This window comes from Lethenteron reissneri, chromosome 3, assembly GCF_015708825.2.
Source record: "Lethenteron reissneri isolate LAM-NWPU_2019-01 chromosome 3, ASM1570882v1, whole genome shotgun sequence".
NCBI lineage: Eukaryota > Metazoa > Chordata > Hyperoartia > Petromyzontiformes > Petromyzontidae > Lethenteron > Lethenteron reissneri.
The window spans coordinates 8,742,182-8,765,670 of NC_083781.1; the positions used below are offsets into that span (position 1 = coordinate 8,742,182).

The 23,489-nt window shown below is 46.7% G+C and overlaps 1 protein-coding gene across 1 annotated transcript; it reads right to left on the reverse strand.

Annotated features, from left to right (window-relative positions):
* Positions 1-1,632: 1,632 nt before the first annotated feature.
* On the reverse strand, positions 1,633-23,380 carry LOC133347887 (uncharacterized). Its single transcript, XM_061560614.1, has 5 exons — positions 23,353-23,380; positions 22,830-22,960; positions 21,491-21,601; positions 20,770-20,860; positions 1,633-2,535 (listed from the first exon to the last, which is right to left on the reverse strand). Exons 1-5 carry the CDS (start codon positions 23,378-23,380, stop codon positions 2,273-2,275), a joined length of 624 nt encoding a protein of 207 aa, XP_061416598.1. The 3' UTR covers positions 1,633-2,272.
* Positions 23,381-23,489: the final 109 nt, after the last annotated feature.

Genomic DNA, 23,489 nt, shown 5'->3' on the forward strand with positions numbered 1-23,489 from the left:
AATGTCCTAATTACAGTGCCACCGTTCCACCCATGACATGTTGATGCATGAAAATTCCTGTGCTCAGAGTTTATGGGTCCAGATCAGATATGTCGCCTATTGGGTCTGCCTGCTGACATGGCAAAATCATGTTTTGTGAATAAACAAAACAGAAAAACAATTATCATAACAGACTTAAGTTCATCTCAAGAAAAAAAATATTACTGTACTTGAAATTCCATAAACTTATGGGTCTTCCGAAACAACACCGCACCCTCAATTAGCACCGTTGGTTATGTATTGTACAAAATAAGTTCAACATACACACAACAACGTTTAATAGCAGCAGTTCTTTCAACTCAATTTCAAACTTCAGGGTCTCATTGGCAGAGCCAAGCCTGCCGGAGCAAATGCTGCCATTTTGCCAAACGTATTGGCAAGAGCCCTCCACTAAAGCGGTGTTCTGTCAGTACAAAACAGCAACATTGTAAAAAATCATCACGTACTATTGTTGAGGATAATGGGTAATTAATAAATACAACTGCTATACAATTAGGGGGGGGGGGTGACATGGCCAAGCGGTGGCGCATGTTCGTCGCTTGTTGCAGAGGTTCACAGTTCGATTCCATCAGGCCGCCCTGGTCATTAATGCGGCAATGACCAGGGCGGATGAAGCACCACACGGATAACGCAAAACGTGTGAAATAAAAATAATAAAACATTCATGTAGACTGTAGCCTGGTTCTTAATCGGAGTGAGTGTACTGGCAGTCTATAATGTAGACTGTAGCCCGGTTATTAAGTTTGGTGAGTGTACTGGCAGTCGATAATGTAGACGTAGCAATGGTTAAGCTGGGTGAGTGAACTGGCAGTCTATACTATCGACTGTAGCCTGGTTCTTAACCTCGGTGAGTGTACTGGCAGTCTATAATGTAGAATGTAGCCTGGTTTTAAGCTGGTGAGCATATTAGCAGTCTATAATGTAGACTTTAGCCTGGTTATTAACTTGAGTGAACGTACTAGCAGTCTATAATGTAGACTTTAGCCTGGTTATTAACCTGAGTGAACGTACAGGCAGTCTATAAGTCTATAATGTCGACTTATTCTGGTTCTTCAGTAATAAAAATAAAAAATAGAAACAAAAACCACGACGTTTCGATCACGACACAAGCGGTCATCATCAGGAAAAGGGGGGTTAGCCTCTAAAGGCAAACTCTTTATAAAGGTTTAGAGATGGGCGTAGCCCAAGTGTGTCAGCAGCATGGTCGGGGTAGTTAATGTAGGAGAAATCAACGCCAACGCAGCGGGTCTACACCAATCAAAGGGCCGCCAGGCAATCATTGCACCTAGCTCCACAACCTTTTCCTGTTGCGATCAAAACGTCGTGGTTTTGGTTTTATTTTTATTACTGAAAGAACCAAAATAAGTCTACATTATAGACTGCCAGTACGCTCACTTAGGTTAATAACCATTGCTACAGTCTACATCATAGACTGCCAATACGCTCACCAGCTTAAAAACCAGGCTACATTCTACATTATAGACTGCCAGTACACTCACCGAGGTTAAGGACCAGGCTACAGTCTACATTAGTGGTTTTTAGTTTTTTATTATTACTTTTTTTATTATTATAAATGTTCTTCCATCTACATGACTTTACCGAAATAACCAAATAATAAATTATTTTCCTACGTACAATGGGGATGAACGAGGACAGAAAGCATCATCTGTTTTTATTCCTTCTTAAAGTAATCGATTTTCTTGCTGACGTGTTTGCAGTCATGTGGGCACCGAGTCGCTAACCGTCGACAAGTAAAGAGCAGCCAGTAGTACAACCGATAAAACCAGCACGCCACAAATATTTATTTTGTTCACAAGCATGATTAATCCACAACCCGGTAAATCCATTCACGGATAATCAAGAGTTAACTGTACTGCTACATTTACAAACACAGACAAACCCTCAAGGCAAATTCAACATTACCAATCTTTCAAAAGAACACAAAAAGCATTTTTTTATCTCCACTCTTCCATCCTGAGAAACATCACTTTTAAAATCTATTTTCAGAGACAGATCTACAGTATTACAACCGTTATCGTGTTTTGTTTTTTTAAAACAGCACGCAAAAGCGTTTTCCATTGCCCGTGAGCATAATTCAGTGTTGTACTCTCTTGTTATTGCTGGTCCGAGGAATGTAACGATGATAACACACACCGATTCATCAGTTAGCCATGTCCGCTCAGCCGATCATCACCCCCACCTGGCGGGTCGGTTAAACCACCTCGTGGGTGTGTCAATCCCGCACGTTGTAGTTACGCACCCGTCCCCGTCCCGGTGTGCGCGGCTTGCCCGATGAATTCGTCGAGTCACCCCAAGGGTTACGCCCGGCCACCTTTCGGGGTCGGGCGTGCGGGGTCAGCCCCCGCGCCCGCACTGCAATCTCCTCGGGCCCCGCGTCGCGACTGGGCTTCTCCGGGGTGTGGGGCTCCCCGGTGACGGCAGTGGCTGTAGGGCATCTGGGCGAGCGGGAGGTCGAGGGACGGGCTGCACCCTTGTCTGCAAAGAGGTTACAGTGGTTAGTATGGATCTGGTCACATGAATGATATTCCTGGCCTTGGGTAATGTCGGTAGCGAGCGATATGTGAATCCTCGTCTGTTATTTGTAGCGGTCACCGTGGTTAGAAAGGTGCACTTGGGCACCTGGCGACCCGAGTTCGATTCTCACCTAAAGTCTGAACCCTTGACTGGGGTTGATGTTAGACTGTACCGTTGACCTGGAGAGTTAAATTTTTATCAGCCATGGTTAATGTCATTGGCGAGTGATATCTGCACCCGTCTTCAAGGAAAGCAAATCAATAATTGCCGCTCTTTGTGGTGGTCGCAGTGGTTAGTGTATTGCACTATGAACCTGGTGACCTTATTTTGATTCCTGGCCATGGCTAACATCAGTGGCGAGGGACATTTGAACGGGTCCTGGTCCCCCCACCCATCCGCCAACCTGCATTGAGCAGCGTGGTGAAGTATGCTCAAACGACTCACGTGACTGATACAGCACGTGGTGGGGGGGGGGACGTCATTAATTCAGTGTATTGACAAAGCGCTGTAAATTATTATTATCCTTGTTAAACTTATACAAATAAAACAATTCTGGGTAAGTGGGATAACTTTTTTAAGTACTTAAAATAGTATTGTTTTGTTAACAATCCCATATATATATTCTTGGTTCTTTCGGTAAAGTCACGTATAAGGGAGATAATAAAATAATATAAATATAAAACAATACAAATTCTCACGACGTTTCGACTGCAACACAAGCAATCGTCATCAGGTGATGATATTTATATTATTTTATCTCCCTTCTACGTGACTTTACCGAAAGAACCAAGAATATGAATCTCTGCAGTCACGAAAGCTTTAAATCACAATCCCATATATATTTTCCAAAACCTTTCACTACTCAAACAATCCATACCTATTTCAGCATCAAGCCAGGCAAGTGGCCGTTGCTTCTACCGGCTCGGCTAACGGCTTGGCGGGTGCACACAGTATTTTTAAAGCGAGCAGGTGAAAAGCGTTGCGCGGCTGAACAGAACATGCCCTCCTCTCCTCGCGACGCCGGCTTGGCCACTCGCCCCAGCTCTCTCCTCGGGGGGGGGGGGGGGGCCCCGTTCTTCCGCTCGCCGAGCGTCGCTGGCGTGAGAACCACGCAGCGCCGCGCACACAAAGCCCCCTCTGTGCGACGGCGGCAATGGGTCTCAAAGCCCCGCTGCGCGAGGACTGAACGCACCCCGCGCTTTCTCAAGATCGAGTGGACTCGTTCGAGGCGAGATTTCTCTTGATATATTCTCTCATGAGAGCCAATTTGCTTCGTACAAGATTGAAATACTTAACGGCCAATCCTTCTGCTGCCCCCTCCCCCCCTCCACAGCAAAGTTCCAATACAAGCGATATATCTTAATAACGCAGCCGAAGTCACCCAAGTGTGTTTAGTCTCATCCACACGGCTGCGTTTAATCACCACACTGAAGGTCACAACACTTCCCCCTATGCTCTTCTTCCCTTTGTAATTACTTCCCATGGTCTCTTATCCCAAGCTCTTATAATAACCTAGCTCAATTTAAGAAACGTGTTACACTCTTATCTGTGATAATGGGGTGCTGTTTGCTGCTGGCCGCTTGGTGTTTGTGTCTGTGCTCAACAACTGTGACCATCACATTCATGGTCCTACGATGCGACTATCCATCGAGTGGTTCACTGAATGTCTTACCCCAACGTGTTATCATTTATTTCTGTTTGCTCTGTTTGTTTTGTGATGTCATCCTCGGTCTCTTTTCACAAATCAACGAGATGTGTGTTTAGTGGAAATTGCAGCTGTCTTGTAATCATTGTGAAAGCTATTATGTTGTTTTTATTAAGATGCACTGCCATAGCAAACAATTTAAACCGTGGTGGTTCTGATATTAGGGTTATGGTAAAACATGTTTTTATACATTTATAATTGCCTAAAATATTGTAAAAAAAAATCTTAATCAAACTTCGTCTGAGATTGTGTTTTGCTGCCTTGTGGTGAGCAGACAGGAGAAGGGCAGCCACTCGTGGTGTTGATTTTTGGCCAAGATTCCAGCCTAGTTGGGCAGGATTCATGTTCTGCTTTTGGTTGCCAGTAACCAGAAGCAATTCTTAACAGAGTAAAAACAAAACAAAACACTCATCACATCTATCAATACCACTGCCTCCTTCAAAGAAAAAGTATATACTGTAATAGTCGACGTTTCGGGGAATGAGCCTTCTTCATAGCACATAATTGGAGAATTACCCTGACCAGAAATACCGTTATATATATTTCTAAGGAAGAGCTTTTTTTAAAAAAAGTGCTTTTTTGTTGTTAACTGGGCTTGTGTGCAACTGCCAAGAAATCAGCAGCATCACTAAATTATGAATGAATATTCTGAACAGAGGAAGTCATTTAACAAAAAGGTCACTTGTGAACCTTTTAAAAGTGGGTGGAAAACAGCTCAGGGGTAAGGGATATCCAAGGGGTAAGGAATAGCGCCAAAGTGATTTCCTACTCAAATGAACATCGTGGGACTCTGATGCTCCTCATCTCGCCTTCTTACTGCCCCTGAACGAGCGGTACAAATTCCACATTCCTACGGCGGAAGTGAGTCTACACATACGACAACCACTGTTATCTTGCCCCCCCCCCCACCTCGCCCCCAAAGTGGTGACCATTTTATGGATCCGAGAAGGATGATGGGCTGAGCAAATCTCCAACTAGGATTTGAACTCACGATCTCCCGAATGCTAGCTACTCACTCTATACCGCTATGGATATTTTTTTTACAAAATAATAAAGTCAACAGGGCGTTTCTTGCACATACACCCACAGCCTTACAGCACTATTTTATTGCAGGCCTAGATTAGTGAGAAAAAAGGATTTAAAGTCACATTCAAGTGCGCTCTATTGAAGTCATTGCAGCGCCACTCTCATGCTTCTAGTACGACAACTCTGTAGTTGTTCATCACAGGGTTCTCAACAACCAGTCGAAATGCCCGAGTCTCAGAGGGTCAAAGAAAGGCATTCAGCCAAGTCAAAATCACCCATCCGCACCTTTACCCATGTCCTATAATTATGTGGCCCCCTAAATGTAATTTACCCCATTCCCACGTCACTACATTGTGTCCTGTGCCCTAGGAGCATGTGCCTTGTGCCTCTGTGCCACCGTACCCGTGTCCCACATCCCCCCCCCCCCCTCTTGTGTACCCTGTGTCACTGAGCCCTGCATTCTCATGCCTCGTACCATGTGCACCGACACAGCCCCCTGTGCCCCAATGCCCCCATAACTCCCACACCCCCATAGCTCAATGCCCCCCACACTCTGCGAACTCTGTGCCCCAAGCCATTTCTCCAGCGCCCCTCCCCTGCCCTCCCGCCACGTCTGATTTGAATTTGAATCGAGAGTGAATCGGACCGTGCCGCGTGTTCGCTGCAGCCCTTCCAATCTCAAGTGGCTCCGAGCGGTTCGTAAGGAGCTTTCTTCGTGAATGTGGCCTCCCCACCATTTTAACCCCAACCACCCAATGCACCCGCCTCAACCAACCAATCACCCACCCTTTCCCCCCCTAAGTGGATGGCTCCTGTTTGGCATTGATGCCTCTCGCTCACATGGGGCAGAGGATTTCATGTCATGCATTGGAGGGGGGGGGGGGGGGGGTAGGAGAGTGCTGTGCCTAATCCTATAAAGTTAACTCGTGGCGTAGCGTGGTTGGCATAGGCCCTGGTCACGCAAGGAATTACAATGCGTCCGCCCCTGTGCAAGTTCCCAGCCCCCCCTCCCAGCATCGTATCCCGGCACCTGGGCTATGGTGGATCGACAGACAGACAAGACGAATGCACATATGCTTTAAACCTTAAGTTGAATAAATAAGTAATATTTAAGAATACTTTTTTTTTTAAACACGCCTTAATGAAATGTACCGTACGAGTAATGGCAGAACTCCACGACTCCAGGTAGTGGACCCGAGGCTTGCCATAACGTAAGGGACTGTGGTGATTTACAGCCAACGTGAGTTGAGCATGGACAATTAGACCCAAGGCGAAACATAAGATATAAAAAGATGACTTAAAAATGTTTATTTAAAATTTTTAATGATATAATATAGTATTGTCATCAGTATGACATAAGTATACCAAAGTTTGCAGTCCATACCACATTGGGAAGTGGGTTAAAATTGAGTTACAAGATTTGAGGATACGACAACAACAGACAGAGTGAATTCATAGAAAGCGTGTAAAAAGATAGTTAACATTTTTTGTTTATTTTTTATGATAGAATATGGTATTGTCAACAGTATGACATAAGTATACCAAGTTTGCAGTCGATACCACATTGGGAAGTGGGTTAAAATTGAGTTACAAGATTTGAGGATACGACAACAATAACAGACAGAGTGAGTTAAATAAAAGCGTGTAAAATACAAAATAATTAAAAACAATATGTGAATAAACAAGGCGTCAAGGCTCACCTGCTCATCCAACCGCCTTGAAAATCCACGCTTCATATGAAATCACGATGCCCATGACCAAACGTATAATATTGCACGGCAGTATTATACGGGAAATTATTTACGTGGGAATACAATGGTGCTGGGAGCTCCGTTTGAATGTCACATTTGGTGGGTGGGGGGGGGTGGTTTCCTCCCCTTTTTGTTCTGGGACGAAATAGAATCGGCGATAAACCTCTGCACAAGATCTACCTCGCTGCGTTGTACGCTATTAAAATGTCAATGTGCACCATACTGTACCAATTATATACGGGCAAAGGCCGGCAGCGATTTCCGTGCCGACTGCCCACGGTGCCAAATAGGCTCCTTACAAACATACGGCGGCCTCCTCGCGCATTCTGGCTTTGTCCACGCATTCAAGAGCTCTTAAAAACATTCTTCAACACTTCAATACATCTTGTGACACCACAACGCCTCTTCGCGCCAGAAGCCTGCTCATTGGAAGACACAAAACAGCTAGCTCCCTGCTAAACCACAAGACCATCCAATTACTCTTTGGATAATTATTTTAAAAACTGGTCATCAAAAAATATGAAAAAGTAATTAGGCTCCACGATGTAATGTGCAATCTCCACATTTTATTACCCACTCTGGCCTCTAAGTTGTGCGCTATGAAGAAGGCCATTGCCCAAAACGTCACCTATAATATATTTTTCTTCGGAGGCCACAGTGTTATTGATGGACGTGTTGAGGTTTTTTTTGTTTATTGTGCTTGAACACCACTGTCAAATAATGCATTAATAATTCATTAATAACTTGAAGGCATGATGGCAGTTGGTCAAGAACAATGGGTGGCAGCCAAGGAACGCGACTTGAGAATCAACCACTGAGGAGACGGAGTGATGGAATCAGCTCGTGTGCAGGTGCTAGGCGGATTATTATATCACAGGATAGTGAGAGATGGTGGCAGCTTAGAGAAAGCCAAGGTGAAAAACAAACACAGACATAATTTCAACCGTGATGATGGGTACAAACTTAGTAATCATTGGAAAGATGTTATTAACCATGCAAAAAAGATTTAACTACACATTTTTGGACCATCTTATCTGACAGGCACTATTTAACTTTACCGAGTGTTAACCTCCCCAGCGTTTAACAGTACTCTCTTTATTGTCAGCCAACACTGGGCATTTTCGTTCTCTTCTATCAGGTGCTTGTGCACAGGCATGTCCACGTACACGTGCACCTCGTGCTCTCTTTTAGCCCCCCCCCCTTCCAATACGTTATCATGCGCACCAACAGGGACTTGCGCACAAACACGTCCATGTCTACGTGCACCTCGTGCTCTTTTAGCCCCCCCTCCTTCCCGATACGTTCCATTCATTGGCTACCACATTCTGATAAGCTCCCCCCCTCTCCTCCCCCTTAACTTGTATTTAAGAACTTGCATCTTGGAATCCCTGCCTCACTTGATACAGCAAATCTGGCTGTGACGGTCCCACCTGATGATGGAGACTTGCGTTGCCTCCGAAACGTCGTGATTTATTATTATTGTATTTTTATTAATTTTAATTTAATTTTTTACCTACGTGACTTGACCGAAAAAACTAAGAGTATAAAGCCTTCATCCCTCAGTGGGTTGACCATGGCCGATGATGATGTTGATGTTGAATAGGCATTCGCTAACAGCCATTGCCCTTGAGCCAATGGGTTCAGCGTGTGAACACGCCGCCCCGCTACGCCGCGTCACAGGCGTCATCGAAAGCAACGCTCACCGCGTTCGGTCAACATAAGAGACCCCATTGTCTTCCGTTTTTATTTCAATGGAGCGAGCGAGCCTAGTGTGTTCACAGGTCGCCCCGTTTCATTGTCCAGCCTCACCCATTAATTCTAGAGTTGAAGCTTTCGTGACTGCAAGGATTCATATTCTTGGGATTTTTCGGTAAAGTCACGTAGGTAAAACATTTAAATAAAAAAAAAGTAAAATAAAATAAAAATCACGACGTTTCGAAGACGGAAGCTTGTGTTGCCTCCGAAACGTCGTGATTTTTATTTATTTTATTTTTATTAATTTAAATGTTTTACCTACGTGACTTTACCGAAAAAAACCTAAGAATACAGCCTCAGCCACTCACAACACTGCTGCACCCTACCAAACACTCTGGCGGGGGAGGGGCATATATTAAGGAAAATGGTACATGACAAGATGATATGGACAAGACGATACACCGCCAATGGATACCCATTGTCATTTATATGCAGTCATTAATCTCTCCCCCACTTCGCGCAAGAAGGACACACAAGTGACGCCATCACATCTACCCCTCTATTTAAGGAACGAAATAGGGGGAATTTCTCCACAAATCTGGCTGTCGCCTGGTGAAGCTAGTTGTAATTACTGGCAAAACGTCGTACTCAGATTGTAAATGTGGCTTGGCTCTCCAACACACCGGTGTGCTGCACTAGTAACGAATTGGCATGTTCTGTTTACGTGACAACCCTTACTAATTGGCTGTCTGGTGGTGGCGGGTTTAACGACACATTTATATATTTACGTGATCTAACCCAAAAAAACCTGTATTATGGACATACCTGGCTATCGTTGATCACACGGTGCGATGGACTGCAGAATGCACTAGGGTATTCATTTGTTTGGCCGAGTCGGGCTACAGAAGAATCAGGAATGTTTGGATATCGTTCATAATGTGTCGTAGCCAGGGATCACAAGCCAGGTTGAGTGTAGTGCAGTTGACAAATCACTGCGCCATTGCTCCCAGCCTTGCCTCTAAACACCATGGATCTGTCTGTCACAACCAAATACCATCACCACTATAACTCAACTAGAGCCACCAGCACTCCAACTACCATCCCAATCACCACTGGAAACTACCACCATCGTCAGCATCCCAACTACTACCATCACTGCAACCACAATCGTCACCACAACCACTACCCCATAAACACCAGGCAACCACAATCACCACCTCCACCACAAATATCACGCCAACCACGACTGCCACAAGCACCACAACCACCACTAAAACCATAAAACATCACCTAATGACAACTACGAATCTAAACCCTACCACGACAATCACCACCTCCACAACACCCTAACCATCACCATACCCATCACAACCACCACTCACTTCCTCTCTTAAGCCGGGCCCGCACAGTCGCCCGTTCTCCCACACGCATTACTCACGCCGACCTTCAGCTCAACAATCGCGCCATCATCACAAGAACCACCCCCACCCCAAAGCCCGGCCGTTCGTATCCAACCGGAGAACGCCATCTCGCTCTGCCCCGATAAACATCCCAGTACCACCCCCACACCGCCCCTTGCCGTTTACATTACGCGGGACAACGGCATGGCTTGGCTTCATTAGAGGACTCGGTGCTCCTCATTGCTTGAACATGCAAAACCAGCACCTCCGTCATCAGCAGCAGATGTGGTCTATCCACCGCTCCATGCCGTCGCCAGCCCTCATGGCCCTTGTGATTCTCTCTGGGTGGTGGTGGCACACGTCTGTTATCCAGCACTGTGGAGAAATGGGTTGGTCCATCGCACAAACGTGAAACTCCCTTCTCACGGGTGACAAGGTACCATACCCTGGCTCACGGGCAGACGGCAGTACAGCAAGTGGACTCATCGCCATCTGTACGGGGATAGAGTGTGCTGCCCTCTCGCACGTGTTGGTTTTCTCCGGGTGCTCTGGTTTTCCCTCGCACGCAAGCACAATCATTATTAATTGGCTGAAACAATCTTAAGGTTAAAACCCAAGGGAGGACCCTTCTGAAAAAAAGTTCTCCGACTTGGCGAGGCTCTCCTGGATAAATAATAACAACTATTCACCGATCTCAGCACTTCATCTCTGCGGTGGTGTTGCTCTCAGGCGAGCTCTCTTCTTTGGCTGCCATTCCATCACAAGTCTTGTCGATCAGCCATGGTCCCTTCCAGCCACGTGTGCTGCCTGAACTCACGCCCAATTTTTCAACAGCCAATGTGGTCTCTGAAATGCGTTTGTTCCCCGACGCAAGTGTTCCGCACCTACGATTAGCGCGGTTGGCTACCTACGGTGCCAAAGAAGTTCAACGTACATACGTATAACACGTAGGCTTTCGCGACCAATATCATGGGTTAGATCGCGTAAATATGTAATGCGGGCGTAAATGGGCGGGGCGGATATGACGATCCGAGAGGGAGGAGTCAGGGTCACGTGGGGGAGAAGTTATAGCGGGGAGACAGGAAGCCATCTGGGTCAGTCGGGGGAGTGAAGGGTGGTGAACACGTTGGGTGGTCGCCGTGCCTCAGCCTGGTGGCTGAGGGGCTCATGACGGCGCCAGCCAGCGGGGTGGAAGAGAGTTGGGGATAGAGCTGAGGTTGGAGATGGCGAGATAGCCACAGAGGCCACGCAGGGCTGAGGTTGGAGGTGGCGAGATAGCCACAGAGGCCACGCAGGGCTGAGGTTGGAGATGGCGAGATAGCCACAGAGGCCACGGAGGGCTGAGGTTGGGGAGTGGCGAGATCGCCACACACGGTAAGACTCGGCACCGCCGGCCAGCGGTGACCGAGCACGGAGGAACAGGGAGCAGCGGTGGAGCTGCTGTGAGAGCAGCCAGAGGGCTGCACCAAGAGCCTGCAGCGGAGCTGCAGGAGCGCGGAAGGCTACGGGAGCGAAGGCAGCTGTGGAGCTGCCAGGCAGAGAGTCTCAGGAGGAGTGCCGTGAGGGAAGGAGAACGCGAACCCAAATAAAGGACACGGAGACAGAACCAGGGTCGAGTCCTTTATTACAAATATATAAACGTGTCATGTGGTGGCGGGTTTTAACGACACATTTATATCTTTACGCGATCTCACCCAAAAACCTCTGTTATGGATACATACACGTATGCTCCACTTTTCGTCTCCCAATGTAATTCCGAAAAATACATTTCTCCACGCTCCTGTGCCCTTTTCAGCTTTTGTGGCATTCTCTTTGTCGGTGTCCCTGTTTCTGGTCAATGTGCCATAGCTGGCAGTATATACCGATTGAAAACTTTCCTCTTCAGGTGCATTGGGAATGGAAAGCAACATGATAAACATGGTTGTCAGTTAGGAGTTGGCGTTTATCACCCAACAAAATTCTCTAGATAAACGATATTCTACACCCCATTTTGGTCTGTTTAGTCAATCAAGTTGCACTTTAGCAAGTAATTCTTGTAAAAAATAAATATTTTCCAACGATGAGTTCCTCTGGTTACTTTTAAATTGTTCAGTAAATAAATTCAGCTTCATAATTTTCCAAGCCAAAACAACTGAGAGGACTATCTCAGTGTTCAACACAGAACGCTCGACTCGCAACATGAAGGGTGAGTTCAATTCCCGGCCTGGGAATGACTCCATCCATTATTACTTTTATGGTTGTGAATGTAATTTATTTTAGCGTTATATATAAAAAAAATAAAATGCAAAAATAGATATAAAAAATATATGATTTTCTACATTGATTTAAATGAGTGAAGAATAAAAATAAATGTCCAGCCGTGTGTGTCTTGTTGGAACGCACCACGCGGTGACCGATGGGGCCTTGCCGCTGGTGCCTCACGGTGGCTGTCGCCGGCCAATCCACGCTGGAACGCGACGAGCGGTTTCAACGTCCCGCTCCGTTCAAGCGTCACTAAAATTGAACTGGAGTCGATTACCGATTTCATGATGTTTGCCATCATTTATCGACTCCGAAAAAGATTGTCGATAATTTAGTTTTTTTGTATCAATTTACAACCCAAACAACTTCGGGCACGATAAAATCAGCACCACTCTGTGAGCAGTCAATAAAAAAAGTTATCTCTCTCATGTATATACCCATGCCCGTCATAGGAATGTGGAATATCCAATTCTGTCTCAGGACCTCCGCGGACGATGAGCACACACCTAGCCAACGAGGATGCACTCCCGACTTTAAAAAAATGTTTACGGCGGACATTTAATCTGTCCCCTCGTGTTCCCATGAGCGTCACTGATCTTAGCTCCGCTGCCAACTGGGTAGCCTTGATGAATGGGGTTGCTGTGTACAGGGTGAAGGCGGATTTGCGGTGGGGGGCAGGGGACACAGTGGGGGGAGGAGGTGGGGGGGGCACAGAAGAGCCACATCTTATCCCCTCAAGTTTTTGACTATGGAAGAGTAGTCACCGTATACAGAGGGGGAATTTGCGGTGGGGGGCAGGGGACACAGAAAGGGGTACATTTTAGCCCCCCATAATTTTTTTAATATGGGAGTGTAAAGTCATATGCTGTCCAGATGAAGAGATCATCATGGCTAATTTTGTTGATGCCACCCCATACCTCTCCATCGCTTCCTTCTCCGAGATATCACAGCCGTTCTAAAGTGGACAACTTGACCTGCAAGTCTCACCATCGCCATCATTTGACTTCAAGGCCTCCTTCCCCTCATTACGCAGGGACACATCGTGCACGGGGACTACGCTATCTCACCACTGAAATGTATTTTTCACGACACAATAAAATACGACACCACCAAGTGGCTTTATGTTTTCCCCTTGGTCGCCAACCTCTGGGTGTCACTCAAATGCCTGTCCCAGTAACCTGCCCTCTCTCCTCCAGCCTGCGTGTGTCCACGCTAGTTATGCTGCACTCCCTATAATAGCTCGTAAACAAACAGCGAGAGCGAGATTCTCTGGTGACGGCAATAGGCCGGCCCCGGAGTGGTGGGTGACCCGCCTCGTAGCCAGCCACACGCACCTCGTCACTCGCCCAGTTCACGTGGTTGCTCCTCACCAAACGCGACACCCAGGCTCAGATGACAACAAAGTTTGCTTAAAGGCAGGCGTAGTATGGAGACACTGCTGTGTGTTTGATTGTGTGTGTGTGTTGCTTTTTTGGAACGTAGTCACTGAGCACAGGCCCAAAATACACAAAAACGCCAGGCGGGCAGCAACAAATAGCACTGTCAAAGCTGTAATTGATAAGAGTAATGCAAAATGTTTCTGGAATTGTACGAGGCTATAAGAGACCATGGGAGGGAATTCCAAAGTTGAACAAAGTTACGACTAATATGCGAGCAAGTGTGTGTCTGTGGGTTGTGTGTAACATGTTTGGCATATGCATTAATGAGAGTTTGGCTTCATGTGGGAGGAAATTGGAGTACTTAGAGAAAACCCACGATGCATATATGATAGAAAAACTCCATGTTCCACACATGACAGATGCAATAATCCATTGCTGCGCTGCTCCTCATGACCATGCAACCCAAGACTACAACACCTTGAATAATTATGTACTGTAGTCTACTATCAAAAGTATTGTAGATGCATGTTCTTTGCGGTGGGAATTATTTTATTCTAATTCAACACGGTGGTCAGTGCAGGTTTATGAAGGCGGAAAGTATATATGTGAGAACACGGAAGTGCAGTACAATAATGGACTTTGGTGTACTGCCCTCAGCTGCCCACCATGTGGCCCCAAGGCCTATAACAGCTGTCACACACATGGTGGTTGCGCATCCAAGAACAATTCAGGCTCATCCGGGCTTAGCTTGCGCAATCTGGCACATTCAGGACGATTTGGTTTTGATTTGGGGCCGGGTTGACCGAGGAGGAAGCCAAGGCCATGTTCTAACACATACAAATATCCAATCGCATAGCACACCCGCAGTGTCAAGGATCGAACCCGGGTGGCCAGTAGTCGGCACACGCCGTCAAGAGGTGGGGCGACGCGCGATCGTTGCGTAACGGCCGTGCAACGTCGCGTCAAATCGCGACCACGAGGTTCGCACCCACGCGCACAACCCCACACGCTCTGCGCTCGCAAGGCTTGCACAACACCGCCGTGCGTGACGATAACGCGCGCCTCCGCCCGCCGCCGTTGCACAAACGCGCTCATTAAATAAAGGTGCGATCCCAGCGCCAAACAGCGAAACGCGAGCACACAAAGTGAAAATGGGGCCGCGTGATGCGACGAGAGACGTGGGCTAGGGATTGCGGCTAGGGTCAGGGATAGGGCGAGTACGAGGAGATGACTGTCGGCTCGTTGTGATTTTGGATTTAGGAAGAGGGCTCAAGCTATGGTTTTTGTTTAGCCAATTCGATAGGTTTAGGAGCAGGGTAGGATTAATGCTATGGGCTAGTTAGTGAGTTCATTAGATGTTCGGCTCAGGGGTGGTGGCTAATATGTTAGGGTTATGATCACAGGTGGAGCTAGTGCTAGGATCTGGCTGGCTACTTAATTACGTGAATGGCTAATTATTAGGGTGGACTGGCTAGCTCATTAGAATTAAAGGGGCCAATGCAAGGGAGCTGCTTGGGCAATTATGGTTATGAGTATGGATAACAATATGGAGGGATTTGTTAATATTAGATCTAGGGCCTCGCTTACTTGTGCTGAAAGACATGCTTGGGGATATTGGTAGTTTTAGGGAGTGGTTTTCTAGTTTTCTATGATTAGACATAGGTCTAATTTCTGGTTGTCCATTATGGGTGGGATTCGATGTAGTGTTTGGTTGGCTAACAAGGTTAGGTCGAGTGCTAATGTCTCGTTGGTTGGCTGCTACGCTGTACTCTCTACAATCAGCCGCTTCCTCACTTATGAATGTTGCCTTTTAACTTTTTGTTCACTTTCACACCTTGGTTCCGTGTTCACACCCCACTCGAAACAGCCGAAACCCCCCCAGCAGTGTTCGGGGGGGGGGGGGGGGTGGTGGGGAGAGCGACCTGCGGCGTTGTTGGCGATGCAACACCGGCATGTTTCTCGTCCCCTCTCACCACCCCAAAAATAAATTTAACAAAAAACTCGTGAATCTGGAACACTGTGTTTCCAGGCACATATGCACACACCCACATCGAGGAGAGGGATCATTGGTCTGGCATTGTGCCACGCAGCCCCTCTGCCCTATATTCCCCGGCCAGTCTGAGGTTAGGAGGGATGAGGACGGCGATATGCTGAGAGGGGGTGAGGGTTAGGGGTTGAGAGGATGAGGGGGGGGGGGCTGCAAGTAAGAACAGGCAGAGTTCAGTTCAGGAACATGGGTAGCTCTTGTCATTCGGCACATTATGATTAATCGATTCAAATCAGTTCTTGCAATAGTGAAATGCGATGGAAATCATGCGTGCGAGTATTTGTTCCTTATGATTCATATGCTGTTTTATGTAAAGCAGTAGCTATTATCATGTTGTAAAGTAAGAATCTTACCAATGTACCTCTATCTCCACTGCTATTCCAGTGTCCAGATTTTGGATTACGATTCCATTGAAGAATCAATATTTTTTTCCCTATTTGGTTAGTACTCTTTTGGACCGTCTTATTAGTATTGTGTCATCTTTCATGTCTGGACATCTGTGCAAAAGAGCTTTATAGCTCCAGATTCCTCCAGTCTAAATAAAGATTCTGATTCTGTCTGTTTTGTCTGTACCATCTGTCGCGTTTTTTATATCTCGTTTGTTCTGTCCCGTTTGTTTCAATCAATTGCCTTGAAAAAGATATATATATATATAATGCCTATAGTTCATACCCTCCACGATTCAAAGAATTGTCACGAATAGGGATCAGGATTATCGGATTCATGAATACATTACTTGTGGCTTTGAAGTGCATTTCAATTTCTTAGTGTCTGCAGAATTTACAAGAAGCACGTAAAAATAGGAGTACTACATTTGAATTTTAGGGCATCAATGCTTACACTCTTAAATGCACGTACCATCATAAAAAAAATTTGAGTGATGAATCATTACACCCCAATTGAACCGAGGCCACCGTGGTGTAATGCTTAGCACACTGCGAACTTGCAATACAGAGGTCTCAGTGCGAGTTGAAACGATGGTCACGTCATAAATATGCCCCCCCCCACCACCCCTGTTCACCTCAGCAGTATAAATGGGTACACGCCACGGTCGGTCAGTAAGTGGCGTGTAGTGGCGTACGGTGTAGGCACCCCCAGCTCTTCCAAAACATCTGCCCAGCATGGAAGAGTAGGCCATATAGCCTCTGGAGGGGCTCTCTAGAGCTCCCTCTATTGGAGGAGCTCTTGCCAGCAGTGGCGTGAGCAATTAATCAGAAGCAGAATATATTTATTTATAAATGGAGGGCTGCACCCTTAACAACCAAACTGCATGGCATGAGAGGCAAGGGCATAGAGGAGGAAGCCACAGAGCAGTGAGCACCAAAACTGCAATGCGAACACAAAAGTGAAATCGGCCCTGGTGAAGGGGCACAGGTGAGGAGGTTAGGGTTAACGGTCAACAGGAGGGCTAATACTCACAGCTAATTGGTTAGATGGTTCGGGTCAATGGGAGGGCTAGTATGAGTGGCCAATTGGCTTGTTGATTTTGGATCGGGATTATACAAGTGGATGATGAGTTTGTGTTCATGTTAGAGCTCGTACTTGTGGCTGGTAAGAGAGTTAAGAGTTAGAACTTGTACCCGTAAGCGAATTGGATAGGGTTAGGGGCTCGGACTAATTCTAGCATTTGGTTGGCTCGTGTGCTCCACTCCCATATTGCTGCTTGTGCCCCTTTTCATCATTGGTTTGGTTTCTGCTGCTTTCAACTCTACTGTGTCGTGCCAGGCGACTCATCACTAATATCCAGCCAAAATGTCAGGCTGCCATGGTCCAGAGTCCAGGTGATTTCGGATAACAATAGGGGGGAGGGGGGGTAGATGGGTGGAAGCTGTAGTAAGTTCAGGGAGCGGTGAATTTGAAGGTCAATGGCAGGTGAGTCTTCTGTCCCTCCTGCTGCGCATGTTTATGCCGATATTACAAAAGGTCATTCTGCAGAACCTCCTATTGCTGCTGCTTTAGAAGCAGCTGCTGCTGCTGCTGCAGCTGAGAAGTAACAGGACGAGGAGGAGCATCTCTGTCAGGGGGGCGGGTGTGAGACTGTGGAGACTGGTGGCGTGACGCTTTGAGGCCGGGTAGAGCAACATTCCTGAGACCTCCCACTTCCTAGATACATAATGATTCGATTCTAACAGACTCTTACATTCACGGTAGCCAATTCGAATCATGCGTCGCGTACAAATCAGTCAGTCGCGCTTAATGTTAACACCGCGAGGCTAATGGAATGAACCGGACAGAACAAACAACAACACAAGATGGAGCGCACGAGAAAGAAAACACAAGCGAGGCAGCAGAAACGAGATGAAGAGTATCCGTTCTTGAATCGAATCGTGACAATCCGAATCGCGACAATTCGTCGAGGGTGGAGGGAGGAGTGAATTGTTACACGTCTACCACTTCCAACCAGCTTCTCCAAGAACATGTTTTGCCTTAGGACAGTGTTGGCTTGTGTCTAAAAACCTCAAGCTAGCAGCTATGGCTGTTACCCTTTGAGAGATATGCTCACGATTTATTTATACTCCCCCCCCCAATCCCAACTCATCCTTAGTTCTGGATCATTGATGAAGTGAGCACAGAATCAGTTTAGGTGTCACTCACCATTAATTTTAGCCAAGGCCAGGAATAAAACTTGGGTCATTGTATGTTTAACTTTTTTCGCACCGTACGGAGCCAACCATACTAAATCGGAGGTGCGGAACATTGCATTTATAGATTTGAAGCTTTTGTGACTGCAAGGATTCGGACTCTTTGTTTTTTTTGGTAAAGTCACATAGGTAAAACATTTTGTTGTTGTTTTCATTTATTTTATTTTATTAATATTTTACCTACGTGACTTTACCGAAAAAACCAAAAGAGTATTGCATTTATAGTTTATTGCTAACGGTTACAGGTTGTGAGCACGTCTCTAATTTTCCTCGCTGTCACCACTGTCTAGAACTCCATCCCTCTAGCATTTCTCACTGCCACCCATGAGAGATGCAAGATATGACAATCAATAAAATCCATTGTTACTTTTTCGATTTAAAGCTTTCGTGACTGCAGGGATTCATCTTCTTGGTTCTTTCGGTAAAGTCACGTAGAAGGGAAGTAATAAAATAATAAAAATAAAACATAATAAAATAATTCTCACGACGTTTCGGCTACAACGCAAGCAGCCGTCTTCAGGTGAAGAATGAGACACTGCCAAGCTAGGAGCTTATATATATGCTGGGTTGGAGGTGCAAGAAGAGCGCCTTAACAAAAAGAATGTGCATATCAAGAAGAATTTAGCATATTCATGGGAAATGCGTAGGAGGTGGGCGGGGGGGTTTCAAAGTCATATTATGCCCATGCAATTGTCTTGAATTAATTTCTAGTTTGTTTTTGTACCTGTATAGATCGTGGTTTTATTGCACCAGAATATATTATCAGGTGGAGCAGTGGCACAGTAATTCCCGCACTGCGCGATATACCAAGAGACCCAACTTTGGTTCCAAGCTATGACTAAACTGAGTGGTGAGTGATACATATGAACAAATCCTGGCCCACTTCTTCGCTAATCCCCCAGTGATCAGCGTGAAGTATGGTCAAACAAATCCCATGACCAACATGGCATGGGGAGAGATTGCGGGGAGATTCACCATTTTATCTTTGGAGAAAGCACTTCCCACTGTGGTGCCTAGCAAACTACATTACCCAACCAATACAAATTCCACATGCACCACGAGTAACTTTCTGACCCGACCCTACGAGGCCATCTGTGAAAAAGAGCTTCGGAGCTCATCGGATTTCTCCGGAATAAAGATTCTGATTCTGAAAGATAAACCACTGCTGAATCGAATCGTGATCACAAAATCACGACAATGCATTGCATCATAGATTGGCTGGATCATTACTCAACGCCTGCCGACTCTGTTGAAGTATTGGCTCGAAACTCCTGCGGTTAACCACTCAACTTTAATTCCTATCCTCGGTGAGCTCACATTTCATGACTGCAATGTTGGTTTCTTAAAGCACAGGGCGGCACAATGATTAACACAGTGAGAAGTCCCTGGGTTGTTTGCCGGACTCGGGCATCTTTCTAAGTGGAGTTTATGTTTTCCTCTTCTTCTGCATGCATTTAATCTGCTTGTGTCCGTTTCCTCCCATAGCTAAAACACACGTGTAGTCTAACTGGTATTGGCTAAACATCCCAATGCAAAAATAAAATACCTGCAAATTACTCAATTCGGATTACACGTAGCAACATGACCGCCTACTGACAGAACTCTCCTGAAAACGAGTCCAGAGACTCGTTGAGGCGTTACCTTGTTAAAAAGATAAATGCTTGACAGCACGCACAGCAACACAGCACCCCCTTGTGGACACGAGTTAACACTCAAAATATAATAATAGCTCTGTAACTAATTCGAGGAAAACTTTACCGAGTCTCGAGATTCGTTTCAGGGCGCATCCTGTAAGTGGGATATTTGGCCAATGTAATTTCGTGAGCTTTTTGGCATATGGGAGTAAACTAGTGTACCTGTATAAAACCCACCATGAGTGCGAGGTTCAACAATGGCCCGCTATACAGAAAGAATCACAGGCCAATTTTCTAGACTATACTGCCATCGCCTGGCCACCTCATCGCGCAGAGCGTTGAGTGTTTTCCAAGATACCTGTGTGATCCACCAACCATCAGCACCAACATCCGGATTTAATCCAAGTACTGTAGTGACTGAATCGGTTTGGGGCCCCCCCTAGGTCGACTGGACATTAAAATGCGTAGCTTATGCAGTGTGTGAATATCAGCATTGGGGAGGCAAAGGTGTCTGGGCACGGCGATGGCCACACCACCACTTCATGCGCTATACCCACCTTGCGAGGGGATCACTAACAGCACTTGCCCTAAGAGCTCGTGTAGGCTATACGGGGATATGTCCTTGTTGTGTATATGCGTATGTGCACGCGTGTGTGGGTATGTGACTGCACTGACCGTAGCTGGGAGAGCTGCCGGGGTCGTCTTGTTCCAGCATCTTCCACAGCTCGTGGAGCGAGCTGCCCCCTCCATCCGACGAGAGCAGTGCCTGGACAGGAGCACGTCCGGCACCGTCGTCGTCGTCATCATCATCATCAACCATTATAGTCAACAGCGACCTCAAGCTTAGTTTTAAAACACTACACATTTTGGGTTTCCTCCAGGTTCTCTAGATTTCCTCCCACAGCAAAAGAAACAATGTCACTGGCATTGACCAAATAGCCCAATGCTGAAAACGTACCTGCAGATTACTCAATTGGGATTACACACAGCAACGTTGCCCCCAATTGCAAACATTTGGCAAAACCCTCCTGAAAAATATTCTTGAGACTCAGCGAGACCTTGCGGGATAAACAAGCAATTTGATAACAGTCGTAAATAGTGACACCCCGAGTGCCGACAAACAGTTGATCTCTCCTGTCCCCATCACCAGAGGTCGCAATCGGGTACCCGATACCCGTACCGTACCCGATACCCGGCCGGGTACGGGCACCTGTTTGCGACCCTGGTGCGGCCGGGTACGGGTACGGGTAGGCCGTGAGTCACTGCTGAGTATCCGTTTGTCACTCATTTCGGGTAGGGTACGGGTAGGGAACGGGTACCCATTTGCGACCCTGGTGCGGCCGGGTACGGGTAAGAAAACAAAACCCGTTTGCGACCTCTGCCCATCACTACTGACCTCACGCTGGGCCGGCGTTGGCGCCGTCAGGCTGCTCCTGTCGGTCTCGCCGGAGTCGGCCGGCGCCGGGAGCGGAGGCACGCGGCGGGAATGCTGGGCAAACTGCAGCTCCTGCAGGTGAATACGCACCATCTGTCTATGTGCAATTAAGTGGATGTGTGTCGGCAGCTGAGTACATGTGCGGGTGTGCACTTGGGTTTTTTCTTCTGCGTGCATGTAAGTGTATGTGCATGCGTGTGTGTCAAAGTGCACGTGGGACAGTTATAGCGGTCGGTGCACTGCGTTACAAACCCAGCAACCAGAGTTTGAATCCCACTCACGGCCAACATCAATGGAGAATCTCGTAACTGGTGCTGAGCCTCCCCTATGTCGACTCAGCGTTAAAATAAGTACCCGGAGTGGTGTGCAAGTCATCACTGAGAAGAAAAAGGGCGGATGTGCGTGGTGCTGTTCCGTGCTGGCCTTTATAGGTGCTCGCGAATATAGCACTTGCCCCAACAGTCTGTTAAATACTCTACGGATATTTACATTGTTTTATACAAGTCTGTGTATGTGTCAGCATATATATTAGAATCTATTACTCATCAGCGGCCAGCCTATAGACCCTATTGACTATGGAGTCATGACCTCTGCTGCACAAAAACACCCACTAAGCAAGTGAGGTGTGGTTTTTCATGTTTGTAATCCAGTGCTTTGGTAAGCAAGGGTAGGTGGGTCACAGACATTTGTGATGCTCCAACATCCTTTGGGTTGCGAGATGGTCAAGAGATAGCAGCACAACAAGTCGGCGTGTAGGTTTGTGAACCCATCGCGTTTCTTCCACTTGTACGCATGGTGGGTGTTCTCCGGGTACTAGTTTCCTCCCGCATGAAGCAAAAGACTCCTTAATAAAGGAATTGGCCAAGAATGCAATGTAGCAGAACCCTCCTAAAAACAGTACAGGCAGTCCCCGACTTACGATGGTCCGACTTACGATATTTCGATCTTACGATGGCGATAGCGATATGACAAAATTGTCAAATATTTTACATTTCGCGCGGCAGGCAAACGCAGCAGCGTAAGAGGTATGATACTGTACGTTGGGACGCTGCCGGGATGTACTGTACGCATATAGTTTATACAGTACGGTACTGTAAATTGCTCTGTTTTGCTAAATTATCACCATTCTTTAAGACTCCTGGGTAGGCTAGGCCATTTTCGACTTACGATATTTTCGACTTACGATGGGGTCGTCGTAACGCATCTCCATCGTAAGTCGGGGACTACCTGTATTGAGACTTGGCGAGACTGTCTCGGGTAAATAAATCTCAATACTATTATTTGTATGTTGTAACGCCACCTGTGATGTCAGCTGGTACTGTAGCTCCTCCAGCTGGGACAGCCGCGTCTTGTCCCCGTGTCCCCGTGCAGACAAGCGGCGCTGTCCGGGATCCGTATCCTCACCCTCCGACTGAAGTTCATCCTCGGACTCTATTGAACAAAAAAAATAAACGGGGTTTAAATGATGGATAAATACCGTTTGTGGGCCGTTTCAAAGCGTGGCAGGCCTCGAGTGGTTGTGGACATATGACATAAAGTTGCGGGAATGGGCCATAGGTCCCCCACTCCTGCTGTAGACTGACAACTAGTTAGATACATTCCAAAGATGGTTGGCCACTAGACTGCTCTGGTAGCGTCTAGTGGATTGTGAGTGAGCCTCCTTCGTGTAGTTTTATTTCACAGATGTATGTAAATGTTTCTTCGCAGAGTCCCGGGATTTCCAATGGCAAGGATTTGTGCCTAACCGCAGACCACAGCAGGAAGCTAGAATTAGACTTGCGACCTGCATGAATGAGAATGCCAACTTCCGTAGTTCGCCGCACTATGTACGTTGAGCTTCTTTCGCACCATACGTAGCCAACCGTGCTAATCAGAGCTGGGACAGTGGTGGGCGATGGGAGGGTGGATGCTGCAATGCTCTGTCCCGTCATGTATCCTCCCACACTTAAACAACCCCTGC

Coding starts and splice junctions, on each gene's coding strand:
- LOC133347887 (XM_061560614.1), bottom strand. CDS start 23,380: ATGGTGCGAAAGAAGCTCAACGTACATA. Junction 22,961..23,352: donor AAAGAAGCTCAACGTACATA/GTGCGGCGAACT, acceptor TTTGTTCAATAG/AGTCCGAGGATGAACTTCAG. Junction 20,861..21,490: donor CAACGCCGGCCCAGCGTGAG/GTCAGTAGTGAT, acceptor GCTCCTGTCCAG/GCACTGCTCTCGTCGGATGG.